Source organism: Rutilus rutilus (assembly GCF_951802725.1).
Source record: "Rutilus rutilus genome assembly, chromosome: 20".
Lineage (NCBI taxonomy): Eukaryota > Metazoa > Chordata > Actinopteri > Cypriniformes > Leuciscidae > Rutilus > Rutilus rutilus.
The window spans coordinates 16295503-16311063 of NC_140225.1; the positions used below are offsets into that span (position 1 = coordinate 16295503).

At 34.8% G+C, this 15561-nt stretch overlaps 1 protein-coding gene across 1 annotated transcript; it reads right to left on the reverse strand.

Annotated features, from left to right (window-relative positions):
• Positions 1–5174: 5174 nt before the first annotated feature.
• On the reverse strand, positions 5175–12626 carry rgra (retinal G protein coupled receptor a). The gene is made up of 7 exons (XM_084392415.1): positions 12210–12626; positions 11777–11933; positions 10654–10775; positions 10157–10310; positions 9806–9923; positions 7660–7773; positions 5175–6992 (listed from the first exon to the last, which is right to left on the reverse strand). Exons 1-7 carry the CDS (start codon positions 12283–12285, stop codon positions 6849–6851), a joined length of 885 nt encoding a protein of 294 aa, XP_084248541.1. The 5' UTR covers positions 12286–12626; the 3' UTR covers positions 5175–6848.
• Positions 12627–15561: the final 2935 nt, after the last annotated feature.

Sequence of the window (15561 nt, forward strand, 5' to 3'; positions counted from 1 at the left end):
GAATGCCACATCTGGTGACAGTCTTTGTCCATTAAAATAAATAAAAAACATATTTTTCAGAAAAACAAACATTCATCCCTAAGCATTTACAAAGAAAACATTCCAAATCTACCCAAAATCGGAATCTCCAGCTGTCCAGCGTCCTCTTCTCAGTATGACGTAAACTTTAGAAATGTTTAATACAAAATACATCATCTCAAAGGCCTCAGAGTACGGAGACCCTAAAGGGAATTTTTTTTAGGATGGGATAATTTTTTTATTTTTTTTTTATTTTTTTGCGTTCCCTCGCAAAGATATTTGCGTTCCCACGCAAATTTTTTTCGTATCCTCGTAAAGTTATTTGCGTTCCCACGCAAAACCTGTTGTGAGCTCGGACAGACACTTCCTGTTTAATGTCCCGCTGGCAGTGTTTCAGAGCTCCGTACGTTAATGAAGCGTTTCATAGTGTTTGAACTTGGACTCAAATATAAAGAAATGCGGTCAGTGCAACTCAAGGAGTTCAGTGAAGTTGACAATATTCACATAGGCTATTCGAACTTCCCTGTTCTTGAGCTAAACGTTGTTAAAACACAAACGACACCTTTACAATCACAGTAACCTAGACAACGAGCTACCACCCAATTCTCCTCAAAACGAGCTTTATAATAGGCTAAATGGATCTCTATGAACAGGCGGCTGAGAGACAAGTTCGAAGGGACCGTCTGCAAAGTGCAATATAACCCAAAAAACGACTAGAGCATCAACTCACAGTCAAAAATACAAGTCATTAACTTCAATGTTACAAACTGTAGCGCCACCCAATTCAGTTCACACATCAATGGTGACCCACTGGTCATACTACACTGCTTTTGCACATTTTATATTATGAAAAATATTAAATAACTTCACTGTAACACACCAAATTTCGTTCACACATCACTGCTCTAATGTTGGTTATAAAACACTTAGTTTGGGAAGTAATTGCACATAAAAAATAAGTAGGCCTATATTCTTTACACAAATTATATTGGTACCGTATACGCAGCTAACATAATAGTTACAACCATAGGTTTTGCATTATATTTGCTTACTGAATTTGATGGCATTACACTGTATAACAGTGTGAAGTTATTGAATTTTTTTTCTAAAAAGGGTGAAGTTATTGATTTGATTTCATAATAAATAATCATAAAAATTATGATTTTTTTTTTTTTTTTTTAATCAAACTAAGTATTGTAGTACAACCAGCAGGAGAGCAGTGATGTGTGAACTGAATTTGGTGACAGTACAGTGTGTCACAGTGAAGCTATTGAATATGTTTAATAACATAAAATGTGCAGAAGGGTTTTGGAATTTGCACTTTGCATACGGCCCCTTATTTGGACTTGTCTCTCATTCGGCTGGTTAGAGACACATGTATATTATAAAGCTCTTTTGAGGAGAATTGGGTTGTAGCTCGTTGTCTAGGTTACTGTGGTTGTAAAGGTGTCGTTTGTGTTTTAACAATGTTTAGCTTAAAGGAGCTGTATGTATGTAAGCATTAAATAAGATTACTAAAACAAATGAAAACTGAAAATATAAAAAATAAAAGCCAATTCCAAATATTAACCCTTAAATGCATGAATGTTTCGCCAATCATTATTACATATTCGGGTCTTTAGCGACCCGGATCTATGATCTAACATGGATGGATCTCTACCTTCTCGATAATATAAAACTCTCCTGATATTAGAGTAACAATTACAGAAGAATAAAATAAAGCATATTTTGTTACCTTTGGTGCTTGGAAGAGTCCTCGTCACTGTCCTCGTCAGAGCTCATTTCCCAGTACATTCAGCATGGATCATTTTTAAGATCTCAAACATATTCTTAAAAGTAACATCTTCAACATAAGTATTTTGATTGCTGACAGCTTCTTCACCAGATCCACCATCAAGTGACAGTGACACTAATATTTGATTGTATTCAGTACTTGCTTTGCAGTACATTGCTGAGTCATTTTAAGTTTTGCTGATGATATTTCCTATTCTTTTGTTTTCTGCCTGCGGTCACTATGAATGCAACCACTTCATCATTGTGTATCAGACATTGCCACCTTGTGGAATAAAGGTGAATTGCACTTATTCAGTCATCAAAGATTAAATTATTGTTTTGCTATATATATATATATTGTTTATAATGTTAAGGACTACTAAAAAAGTTGATGTCTAACTTTAAAAAAAATGAATGAGGAGGGTAGTGAATGACGTTCAGGGGTGAAGGGGTTAAAAAATAATATATTTGTGATTGGATAGCAAAGGATGTCTCATTTGTATGGTTAGATATTGAAACAAGTTTGTCAAAATACCCATGACAAGACCTGTTGTTCTTTTTTGTAAAGCCATTAAAGAAAGTTGTGCTAATCCTATTACTTTAAACACACATGGCATGGCACTTAGTCAGGTGTTTGGAGGGTAGATCTAAGGTCACCTCGGTATTCTCCCCAATTTTAAATAATCCAGATTTTCAACCAGGAATGATGGATGCAAACTTCAGGTCTTAGTATGGCAAGGGTGTGGTGAGGCTCAAATACTTATTTACTGATGGTAACCAAATTCAACAAATTATGGATAAAATGTCAAAAGGCAGAATTTTTGCAAATTAGGCATTTTATTCAAAAAAGCACAACATTAAGTGATAATATGGAGAAATTTCAAGTTGAGAAGTTTCAAACATCTGGGAAAGCATCAATTAGTCTTTTTTAAAATAATTTTTTATGTGATCAAATGGGCACGGATACAAATTCGGAAATTATGGGAAGGGGAGTTGTTTCTTCCAATTGATGAGGATATTCGGGACAAAGTTTGGGAAAATTCTAAAACAATATTGGTCTGCAATTGTACGAAAGCAATTCAATTGAATATTTGACATAGATTACATATATCTCCTGATCATAGATACTGTATACTTTTAACAATTCCTTTTCCCCTTTTTGTCTCAAATGCAATACCACAATAGGTACTCTGACTCACTGTTTATGGTCATGTGGTCTAATACAGAATTACTGGAGAAACATACTTCATGAAATGCAAAAGATTCAAAATATAAACCTGGAACTGGACCTCTTGTCACTGTTACTTGTCACAATTATCACTGTGGTGATAATTTAACTTCTGTGGCTAGAAGACTTTTCAATATCATGACTTTTGTAGCACGAAAATACATTCTTTTGCAGTGGATTATTTATATTATTGATACCCCCCCCCAAACTGTGAAAAGGTGCAATAAAAATATAATAAAGAAATACTAATACTAATACTAAACCAACACTGTTAGTGGATTATTTAAATGCTAATTCATTCTTGCTATTCAGTTTTTTACAGTCAGGTCAGGTCAAGTTACTATGTAGGCGATATGTATTTATCCCTTTTCATTCCACACTATAGTTAAAAATGACTTTAGTGCTTTAAATGACTGAGAACACAGAGCTCTCTAAAGAGCAATGACGCACACATCAGTAATCCAGATTACACTGTCCATAATCCTTTAAAATACAATTTCTTAAAAAAAAAAAAACACCAATTTTTTTTATTTAATTTTTTTTACTTTTATGTCTACTGTTAATTGCTCATGCATTTTATTTAATGTTTATGAACAGTGGCACAAATATCTAATATCTCAATATGTTTGCTGCCAAATGAATCTCGCTTTCATCGCTTTCATCGCTGATGTTAAATTGAGTATCACTGTTTGTGAAAACGCTTCCAGCGTGAACTGACAATTCAGTTGATATGACAGACTGCTTCCCATGCACATTTGCGTAATGATTGCATAATCTGCTTCAAATGTTCTTTAATCAAATAACAAATGCATGGCTTCTGGCAGCTGGTCTGACCTTTCACCCTGCTCTTGAACCTTTGGATATCTGATCGTAAGCTTGTGACTGATTACTCTGGATTGCAGTGCAGCAGCTCAGACGCTCTTGCTGTCAGTATGTGTTACATGTCATAAATCGAATACAAATCAGAATTGGAGAGAACTGTTTGTATCTCAAAGAGACGTCGCATGTGTGATTTATTATTTACTTTCTCAAATCATCTTCACTTGGACTGAATACTTAGGAGATTGATTTTTTGGTACTGTTTTGAAGAGGTTTTCCTTTCTGCCTGGTACAAATATTCCAAATATTCCAAGTATGAAAACAGATTTCAAAAGTGTGGAAAAAAGTACTTATCTAGCCGTAATTTGACAGTGAAATGCCATATTTACGCCAGAGTTATGCATTGGTTTACCTCTATAAAACCACAGTAAATACCAGGGGAATTTCAAAATTCCTAATCTATGAGATTTGTGACTTGGCTGCTTTCTCCACTAATTTATTTTTATTTTTATTTTTTTAAATAGAAGTCACCACATTTTCATCTGGAATAATGATTTAAGGTTTAAAAAAAATATTAAATTAAATTTTTAAAAGCATTATTTTCTCTGAACCCCCCCCCCCCCCCCCCCCCCCAGATTATTAAAATATTAATAAATAAAAAATATTAAATAATGGTTTCACAATAATAACTCCAAATAATAACAGCATATGCTTAAGGATGCAACATTTTTTCATTCTGTAATCTAATATAAATATTAATAAATGCAGAAGCTAAAGCCATCTGATATATCAACAGTGCTATTTGTGATTAAGACATCAAAGAAAAAAAAAAAAAACTAAATGGAATAAATACAACTTGATAAAAGTGGCGTAAACTGATCCATGTCAAGATTTTTAAAATAAAAATGTGAAATGACCAATATACTATTTAATTGCTTTTTGAATTCTGGGAATGAACATTGTCCCAGTTTGCAGAATAGACCTTTCCACGTGTTTCTGCAGTTATCAACATAGTAGATTATCAACATACTCATTTTTTTTTTAATATTAATATACATGTGTTATATTACCCTGGCAGTGAATTACACAACATTAATTAACACTACTGTGTTTCTAAACTAATACAACTGCAAGTGTCATGTCATTCTATCTTTTGACTGCTGTAATCAATCTATCAATATTTTTCCTCTCTTTTGGAAAGTCTCAGAAATGCTATCATGGATATATATATATATGACGACTTCCGCTTCTGGGAATCCCGGAAATGTGAAAAGGGCCCATTGTTTAATCTCCAGTTTACTAAAGCCTGGTCTGGAGAACTCAATTACAACACAATGATGTAGACAGCAATGTTTATTTCACTGTTGTGCCTCTTGGCTGAGATATACAAATCAGTTGTTGATGACAAGACATCCATTGAACATGACAACTTTTACACATTACTTACAGGTTACTGAAAAATGCACTTGAGGAAGTCAAGCTTAAAGTGGACACAAGAGCTTTTAAAGTCTGATTCTAGCGTGACAAGTGACACATGAACCACTGCAGAGATATTGCGTCGGGGTAAACATTTATCAACCATTTGTTATTAAGCGTGTCACTAACACAATCATTGTGGAACAGAAAAAAGTACAGTATCATATGTATCCTTAATAGTTGATACTATATTGTTCAGGCATTTTTGAAATATCATTTATACACATTCTGTTTACTTATCTAACACACAATTGGTAAGCATATTATATACTTTTTCAAGTGTATTTACGAAGATGTTAAATAAATAAATAGTATTTGTACTACAAATGTGTAAAATGGGTGAAATTATGTCTTTCTGAAAATGTCCCAAATTTGTATTTGCACAGGCCTACATTATAGTATGAAATTCTTCGAATTCTGCCTTCTAAAGTTGCAAAGTAAACTCTGTTGAGCTAAAAATATGCACATTGTATGCAATTTCACCCTTTAGGTTGCAGAATTACCTGTCATTATTATGCTATTGGCTTGTGATATTCAGTCTGTAGTAATGATATTACTGTTATGCATAAAAAGTGAAACTATAAATATGAAATGCATTTTTATGTTGCCTGAGAAAATATTTTTTCTTACAGCATACAGATTACCTTCATAAAGAAATGATTTGGCATGAATTATTATTTTTTTTTAGATGCCAGAATGATTGGTGTTGAAATTGAGACAGAATATGCAGAAGTGAAAACGGGATCACCAGTCAGAACATTTCCAATTGCAGTAAGTCCCGTGCATAATCTTTTTCTTTTGACTAATCTCGTGCGCTGGGGAATGTGTTTTCATGAAAAGCACCGTTGTTTCTGGGATTAGAAAATGTTGCTCGCCTAATTCTGTCTCATAAGCTGGATGTAGACCTTATCTCATAGCAAGTAATTTCCTTATGTGGAAAATAAAGTACACTTTATGTTCTGTGTGCTAAACTGTGCATTTTGGTTAACATGAACATACTGTAGAAATGGTCTTAAAGATAACAGTAATTTAGTTTATTCTTTTTAGTAGCGCCACATTTTTGTTTGCTTGACATTTAAAAAGGCTGTTTGATGTACAGCGTAACTGCGTTATACTGTATACAATCAAAAATCTGAAGAGTTCACCAGCAAACTCACAACATATGATTCGATTGTTTCCATTCAGAACCGCATATATGGAAGCAGCTTAACTCTTATTGAATGACGGCCACACATTCTCTTCTTACATGTGCTTTGTAATGATACGGATAAAATTGGACCCCGTTCTGTAACATTTCCATTAGGAGCAGCTTATGTGCTTTGTCAAAATATCAGTTTAGAAATTTTATTACATGTTGAAATCCCCTATATTAAATATAACAGACCAAAATATACCACAAACAGACTCCACACTCACGACCACAGACAGTCCACAAAAATACAGCGAGGATGACATAAGCACACAAAGCCAATAAGCATGTTTCATACCCGTTAGAAACCACCAGGACATTAACTGTTATTATCATATGCTTTGTTTATTTGGACTTGTTCTCAATAGCAATAGTCTCAATCTTTTGACCAGTGAGCAACTGCCAGATTCCTCCCCTGTAGTTCTCGTTTCCGAGGGCGTAAACAAAGACGTTGAAAGTAGGTGATGTCTTAGCCAAAATGGGTGCAATCTGTAAGAACACATCCAAATCAGACTATTTTTATGCACGTACAGAAACGTTATTTATCAGTTCATGTGTTTATGCTATTGTCTCTTATGCTCACCAAGGCTGATTTTATTTGTTAAAAAAACCCTGCGATATTACAATTTAAAATAATGTTTTGCTAATGTTATATATTTTAAAATGTAATTTATTGCTGTGATGTCAAAGCTGAATTTTTAGTAAGAAACATTTCTTATGAAATTGTTAGTTTATATAATTTATACAATTACAATCTATTTTAAGTAACAATTCTTTTGTAACATTATAAATGTCTTTACTGTAACTTTTGAAAAAAGGGTATTCATTTCCTTCCCAAATAAATAAAGGTAGTCTATGAGTTTATGTGAGATTTACTGGTTATCTGATATCATTATATTCATTCCAGACCTGTATGACTTTCTTTCTTCTGAGGAACACAAAAGAACATATTTTGATGAACGTACTGAATCATTTAAAAAAAAAAAAGTTTTAATATGATGAAAGTCAGTGGGGTTCAGTGTTGTATCGGAACCCATTCACTTTCATGGGTTCAGTCTACATAATATCGTCTTTTGTGCTCCCCAGAAGACAGATTATTCATTTTGGGGTGAACTCTTCTTTGTCTGATATGCTTTTAAAACAATGACTTCCTCACCATTCTCAGTTTAGGAGAGACGAGGGTTGCGTTCTCCACAGCAGCATAGAAAGCCAGGATACCATAGGGGCCCCAGCAAAACAGCATGGTCTTCAGAGGAGTGCTACAGTTGAACTGCACACAGAGAGCAAGCAGGAGATTTTGAAGTCACATGCTGCAGATTTAACTTATACACCATTAAACACCCTACTGTTCATATGAGCAAACTTGGTACACTGTAAAAACATTATTGTGATTTTAACGGTAAAATCCTGTTAATTGGTTTACAGTTAGTTTCCTTACTATATACGGTGTAACTCTTTACAGTAAAATACTGTTAAATTGACAGTTTTTGGAAGTGAAAAAGAACAAGTCACAGAATTCCTTGTGTCACTTCACATTTGATGCATTTTTGTTGAAATAGCTAATTTTGTTAAATGAATGTGCATTGCATTATTTTAGTGTCATGTGCATTAACATGATAGTGTTTAGTATTTGTGTGAGTTTAGTATTCACCTTCTCAGCTTGTGGAAAAGCTGACTATTTTTGGTGAAAAGCTTGACCTGTTTTTGGTGGTTGTCAGTGTATTACAAAGGAAAAAAACAGATATTAGTACTTTATTAACATTAATATCAGTTAGAGAAATATATCGTTTTTTTTTACTGTAAATGTAAGTGAAATTTTTACCGTAAAATTCACTGATTTTTTTTTGTGTACAAGTGAACACAACACACACAAAAAGAGTTTATTAAAATTGATGTAATAAGCTAAATTTGGCACGAAGGCTTAACAAACTACAATACTATATTTACAAACTAGAATACAGTTCAGTAGTACAGTAGTAGAATACAGTAGTGGGCCTACATTAAAGGGTTAGTTCACCCAAAAATGAAAATTCTGTCAGTAATTACTCACCCTCATGTTGTTCCAACCCCGTAAGACCTTCGTTCATCTTCGGAACACAAATTAAGATATTTTTGATTAAATCTTAGAGTTGTCTAACTCCTCCATAGGCTTCTAAGGAACCGAAACTTGCTGGCCCAGAAAATGTATTAAAGACGTCGTTTTATTTATTACCACTATTTATTTCCTTCTCTCTGGACCTCTAGTTGGTTCGCGTAGTGTTTTTGCGCAGCGCGTCTGTGTTACACGTCACCACGTAGGCTCACTATTGGCCGACGCTTGTCATGTGTGATACGTGGTGACGTGCAACACAGACGCGCTACGCTTAAACACTACGCAAAAAGACCCGAGGCCCAGAGAGAAGGAAATGAAAAGTGGAATAAAGTCGTTATTTTTGTTTGTTTTTGCGCACAAAAAGTATTCTCGTCGCTTTATAAACTTAAGATTGAGCCACTGGAGTCACTTGGACTATATTAACGATGTCTTTAATACATTTTTTGGGCCAGCAAGTTTCGGTTCCTTAGAAGCCTATGGAGGAGTTAGACAACTTTAAGATTTAATCAAAAATATCTTAATTTGTGTTCCGAAGATGAACGAAGGTCTTACGGGGTTGGAACAACATGAGGGTGAGTAATTACTGACAGAATTTTCATTTTTGGGTGAACTAACCCTTTAAAGTGATACTGAGCCAATGTTATTTTAGGATTATTTATATACTGTTACATTTCAGAATTTTTTTAATTAGCTTTTTATTTTAGTTTCATTTTTAGTCATTTTGGAATGTGCCAAAATTGTCATGTTTAAAAAAATATATAATTACAAATGAGATTAAATTTTTATTTCAGTTTAATTTTTAGTTTTAATTTGTGTTTATTTCCTGTAAGTAATTTTAGTGTTTTCATTTAGGTTTTTCCATCTAATACTAATGTTATTTATGTGAGCTTTATTTCAGTTAACAAAAATGTTTTTAATAGTTAACATGAATTACCCTGTTCTGTGCTGGTCTTAACTGTCTGTAAGGAAATCCCCTTCTTCTGCTATCACTTTGGTATTGGTGTGCATGCTATTTTTAGCGTTACATAATAGTTCTGTCCTGGAGAACAGTTCAGTAGTTGTTGCAGAGATGCCTTTGTGCATCCAGGCAAAACGTTTATTTGACCGTGAATAACGGTCTTATGCAATGTGAGGGGAAATGTATACTCTGTACTCATGCGCATTTTGGTCTCACATGTCAAATTCTAATATTGTGAATAGGATACTTTACCTTAGCCTGCCCACTCTTTTTGAATTTCCTATCAATGGACTGATAGGAAGACAGCACGACAAACATCTGAATGCCCATGTTGAAGATGGACATGGGGATCAAGTAAGACACGTAGTTCCTGAGGACAGACGAAATTACATTTATAGGCCTTCAAGGGTCTTATTTCAAGGAACAGATTTACAAGGAAATGAAACATTCCCATGACCATAATATTGCTTTCATATATTTGTAAATATGGGTCAGAATGCATATCTGAATATATGGGTCAGAATGTGGGTCTGAAAGTGACACTCTAGAGCAATGTTGTATGTTATAACATGACGTGAATTATGAATGTAATGTGCATCTTACCTATCCCCCTTGCTGTAGTCCAGTGTGCAGCAGGTCCTCAGGGGCTCGTAGTCATACTCTCCCCAGCCAATCAGAGGCATGGCGGACCAGAAGGCAGTGAAGAGCCAGATGAAGATCACCAGGGTGATGGCGCTGCTCCACTGCAGCTTTGTCCCTAATGATGCAAGGTGATCAAACATTGTGCTGTGTACTAAATTGTTTTATTTAATGATCCTAATAACTTTTTTTAAGGTTTTGATGTTAAACCACCAAATAATGTTAGACCCGAGTCCACAGTGTTGACATTTGTACTAATTTAAAATAGCCATTCACTGAGATTTTGAAAAGAATGGCCTTTGGTGAAGCCTATGTGCACTAGTACTTTCAGCTGGTCTTTGCAACATGGGTGGTCTGAACTAGAACAAAGACTGTCAAATATCCCATTGAAGCGCAGGTCCTATTTGGTGAAAGGCATCTCGTTGGTTTTTTTACTAAGGTTCTCTGTTCCTGTTACTCACTTGTGCAGTACTGGTGGTATCTGTCCCAAGCAATGGCTGCAATAAAGTGGATGCTGGCAAGAGCCGTCATAAAGCCCTGGAACCCATGGGTCTGGCATCCATCTGATCCATAAGGCCAGTATCTGGAGTTTCAAGAAGATCACATATAAAAAAAAGCTCAAAGTTAGCTGATTAAATTAATTTAGTAATCTGTAATATATTGTTCTCAGTGACAGATTCTTAAACTTTAACATTTTGTCTCTCCTATCTAAAATATTTGTTCACATCTTTGCTTGTATCAGCAAATTTGGATATCGAAAATATTTGTATTTTGGAAAATGGCACTGTAAAGTGAGGAAACCCATTGTCTTAAAATTAAGTAAATAAACCATGCTAAAAAAAAAAAATTCCACATAACCTAATGTTTCCAATTACGAATGAAGTTTATTTACTTATTAATTTTAAGGCAACAGGTTTTCTCGCTTTTTTTTTTTTTAAGTTAAGATCATGTTTTACAGCTGGTTTCTGTTCCAAACTGGTCTTTAGCTGGCTACACTGTTCCAAAAAACAGCTGGTAGCTGGTTTGTTTCTGGTCTAAAATGGTCTACCAACTTGCACCAGCTAATGAACTACCTTAACCAGTTATAAACCAGCATTCCAAACCAGGCCATTCCTGTGGAAAACAACAACAACAAAAATCTAAAAAAATAAAAAATAAAAAATTCACAGACCTGGTTTGATGGTCTTAACTGGTTTTAAAATGGTCTGAGCTGGTGCTCAGCTGGTAATGCAGCTTGGTGGCCGTGCCTGGGCGCAGCCAAAAACCCTCAAACCAGCCCGACCAGGCGGGGAGACCAGCTAAGACCAGCAAGTCATCCTAGGCTGGATTATGCTATTATTTATTATAGCAAGGATGTGATTAAAAGACATTTCATCCCACAGGGAATTAAAAAAGCCCTGCAACCCCAACTATCCCTTTAATTTAACAGCTGCACTTTAGTAATTTATTACGAGAAAAAAAAAAAAAAAAAGACCCCTCATTACATCACAGCTGTATTTACACACTGGCATCCGTGACGCACCATCGCCTCTAGGGGTTCCGGCAACAACAACATCATCAACACACAAACGTGCGCGTGCTCACCTCAGAAAGCTTGAGAAGGCAGCGACGGTGGCGTTCATAGAAATACCCATATCTGCCATGGCCAGACTGAACACGAGAAAATTACTTGGGGTCCGTAATTCTCTTATTTTAAGAAAAGCAACAACGGTGACAGCATTCAGGAAGAACCCGAGGAGACCTTTAGAGGACACAGAAAACGTGTGAACAATCAGAGCCTTCCCAAGCCCCCATAACAGCGCGGTTATGAAACAGTAATAGGCTATATATTAAGTGGCACCCTTTAGATAGATAGTTCTATCTATAAATCAACAATGTGTGCTATTGATTTTGCAACCGTTTGCTATGTCATTCCCGGATGAAGCACATCCTATCAAGGCTATACACATCGACAAAGTAAGGTTTGCACGCGATCCTCTCTTTTTCTTTTTTTTAACCTGAACAATATTCTGCTTACCCTCCACGAGCAGACAAGATCCCAGGGAGAACACATCGAACTCGGAGAATCCCTCCGGTAATGGATACGTTACCATTTTGAACGCAATTTTGACACCAAAGTGTGCAGAATCACAGTCCGCTCGCGCGCGCGATGTTCCTCAGTGTGTTCAAACGAAGCCTTCTTTTAAAGGAGCGTTTCACGTGAAAAAGCATGAACGTAATTATGTAAAGCTCTCCCTCTGCCTCAATCCGCGCAAGAATGTATTAATGAACATAACAACTCCTACCATTGACCCCTAATACGTATTTACACAGGGCATCAGTAAAGCGCTCATTCAGTTACACAATAAGCCTTTGTGTGTCGGACGCTTGAGCGCACTGATGGTAAGACCGGGCTGAATGTGAACCAGTTGAGCCTGTGTCAATTCAGTGTGTCGTGTTCTGTTCGTTGGCTGAACAACAGGTGTCGTCGAGCTGTCACTCCAGACACTGATTGACATCGTGGATTTGACGGTTTGCATGATGGGAGTAACTGTGTTTTTACAATGACTTTTCTCAAATGCAGACTGTCACATTGGCGGTTTGGAGATACTGAATAGATCTTCAGACACAAGAGGGAGAGAGAAGGTGTCAATGTAGTGGTTCTTCTAAGAAATAATTTTGGGGTAATTTAAACCTGTGCATCCTCAACTTAGATAATTTAGTTGGTTCAGATAACATAATATTTTGAGTTTCTTTTGATTAAACCAATCTCCTTCATTGTATTACACATTTTTTTTAATTTCAATGAACTTTTTCATGGCAACCAGGTTGCTCACTTTCTTATGTTAAACCAATAATATATATAATTTTTAATATATATATATAAATTATACAGTGTATACAGTTATAATCATTAACTGTGTTCAAAACATTTATAGAAATATAGAAACATTTTGAATATTTTGTTTAGACAATAACCACTCTGAATTCTGCTCTATTAAAAGCCGCTTTGTTTCCAGATTGCATTATTCATACTTGAGTGGAAGCCAAATAAAAGACAAGTTACAAAGAGTAACACTGAGACACTAACCTACTTTTTTTGTTTTGAAAATCTCCATTCATTTGGTGCTTCATCAGATGAAGTCCTGCAATTCCACATAAAATATATAGTTTTTGAGAAGAACATGTGACCCTGGATCACAAAACCAGTCACAAGTCGCACGGGTATAATTTGTGGCTATAGCCAACAATACATGGGTCAAAATTATAGATTTTTCTTTTATGCCAAAAATCATTAGGATATTAAGTAAAGATCATGTTCCATGAAGATATTTGGTCAATTTCCTACCGTAAATATATAAAACATTTATTTTTGTGAGTGAATGCAGCACAATCGCGAACATAAATGGACAACTTTAAAACCCCTTACCAGTCAGGGATCACTGGTGATCCCAGATTATTTTAGTTCAAAATATGTTTGAGCTTATATATCTCAATATTAATAACAGCCTGGTTAATTTTGAGTCTTGAACTATAAACTCTCAAGTGTTGGCTTTCTAAATGTATGTGTGTTATGTTTCTATTCAGAATTACTTATGAGCAGTAACCTTTTTATTTTGGGCATTTCATGTATGCAGCACTTGCCAAAATTGGGGGTGACTGGGAAGGGGTTAAAGGCGATTTCTCAATGTTTTGATTCTTTTGCACCCTCAGATTACAGACTTTCAAATAGTTGTATCTTGGTCAAAAATAGTCATCATAACAAACCATAAATCAATGGAAAGCATATTTATTCAGCTTTCAGATCATGTATAAATCTCAATTTAAAAAAAATTGACCCATGTGACTGGCTTTGTGGTCCAGGGTCACATATCCTATATGAAATGGCAAAATCCTAATTCAAGGCTTATCATACCATACAGTTCACAAACAAGACCCATATTGTTCAGTCATTGCCTCAGCCAAGATTATGAGGTTGTGAAACCTGGGAAATATAATATACATGTTAAAAAAAAGAAAAGAATAAGTTATATGACAGTATTAAAGCAAACATAATTTTTTAAAGGTTTGTATAAGCAAATTTGTTCCACTCAAGTTTGCACTCCACATATAACAGTATGTTAGAAAAATAGTTTACAGTAAGGTTTCATTTTTTAACATTAGTTAACTACATTACATGAACTAACGATTAACAACACATTTAATCATCTTAGCTGATGTTAATTTCTACATTTACTAATGCATTATTAAACTCAAGTTGTTTCTGTAGCACTGTGAACTAACAAAACAATGAAGAATTGTTGTATTACATTAACAAAGGTTATTAATACATGCTGTAAAATATATTGCTAGTTCATGAATCATGGTGCATTAACTATGAGACCAGTAACTAAAAATACTTTTTTCAAAAAGAAAAAAAATCTTCAAATTATGGTACACCTCAGATCATCAATGTTTTATATGCATTTTTAGATCAAAAGATTTTGTTTATAAAAACTAAAAAACATACTTTGAAAGATAAATGGTCTTGTGCCAGTCCCGTGACTGTTACGACTAGATCCTCTCTAAGCTGTGAGCACATTACGATCACATTCTGATCATATGTTCCTCACATACAGCTCCTCTATTCAATAACTTGTGAAAGACAGATTTGTTTTTTTCAGTGCATATGGGATTAGGATAGTACAGAACCATAATTCTCAGGAGGTTTACTGTACTTACTCCATAGCTTTTAGCTTTTACTCTAGCTGAAGCTATACTTTCTAACTGTGAAACTCACAAAAAGATCTTTAAGGGAATAATCTGACCTTATAGGTGTGTGAGAGAGGTTTAGGCAGTCAGAGGTTAAAGGAAATATTAACGCCTTTAACACATTCCCCACACATTAAAACAATTAACACTTGGAAACACTTAAGCTCATGGCAGTTGACAAATTAGGTTTTATATTTACAACTTGGCACTAATCAGAACAGACGATCTGGTGCCAAGGTTTAACCCATGTTGTATTTACAAACCTACGGTAGCATAAACAAATAGGCTTCTGTGAAAAGTAACTCCTGTGGGCCAATAATTACAGGAAACCAAACCAGTTTTATACCAAGGAAAGATTTAGCTACATGTAAACCTTGAAACTCATTTGCATTAAGCCCTCATTCCAAAAACTCTAGATTTCTAAACATTATTATTATTTATTTCCTGCACTTCTCTTGTTTACTGTTTTGAGCTTATGCTGTTAAGATATTTTCTGGTTTATGTTTTATGATTATTTTTTACATTGGATTGTTTCTGTCTATTAAGCATATTTGTATGGCTCTTAGGAAGAAGAAGTTGTCTGTGATCCAAGGCCTAACAGGATTACATGAAGGAAAATATAAAAAAAATCCTGTTGA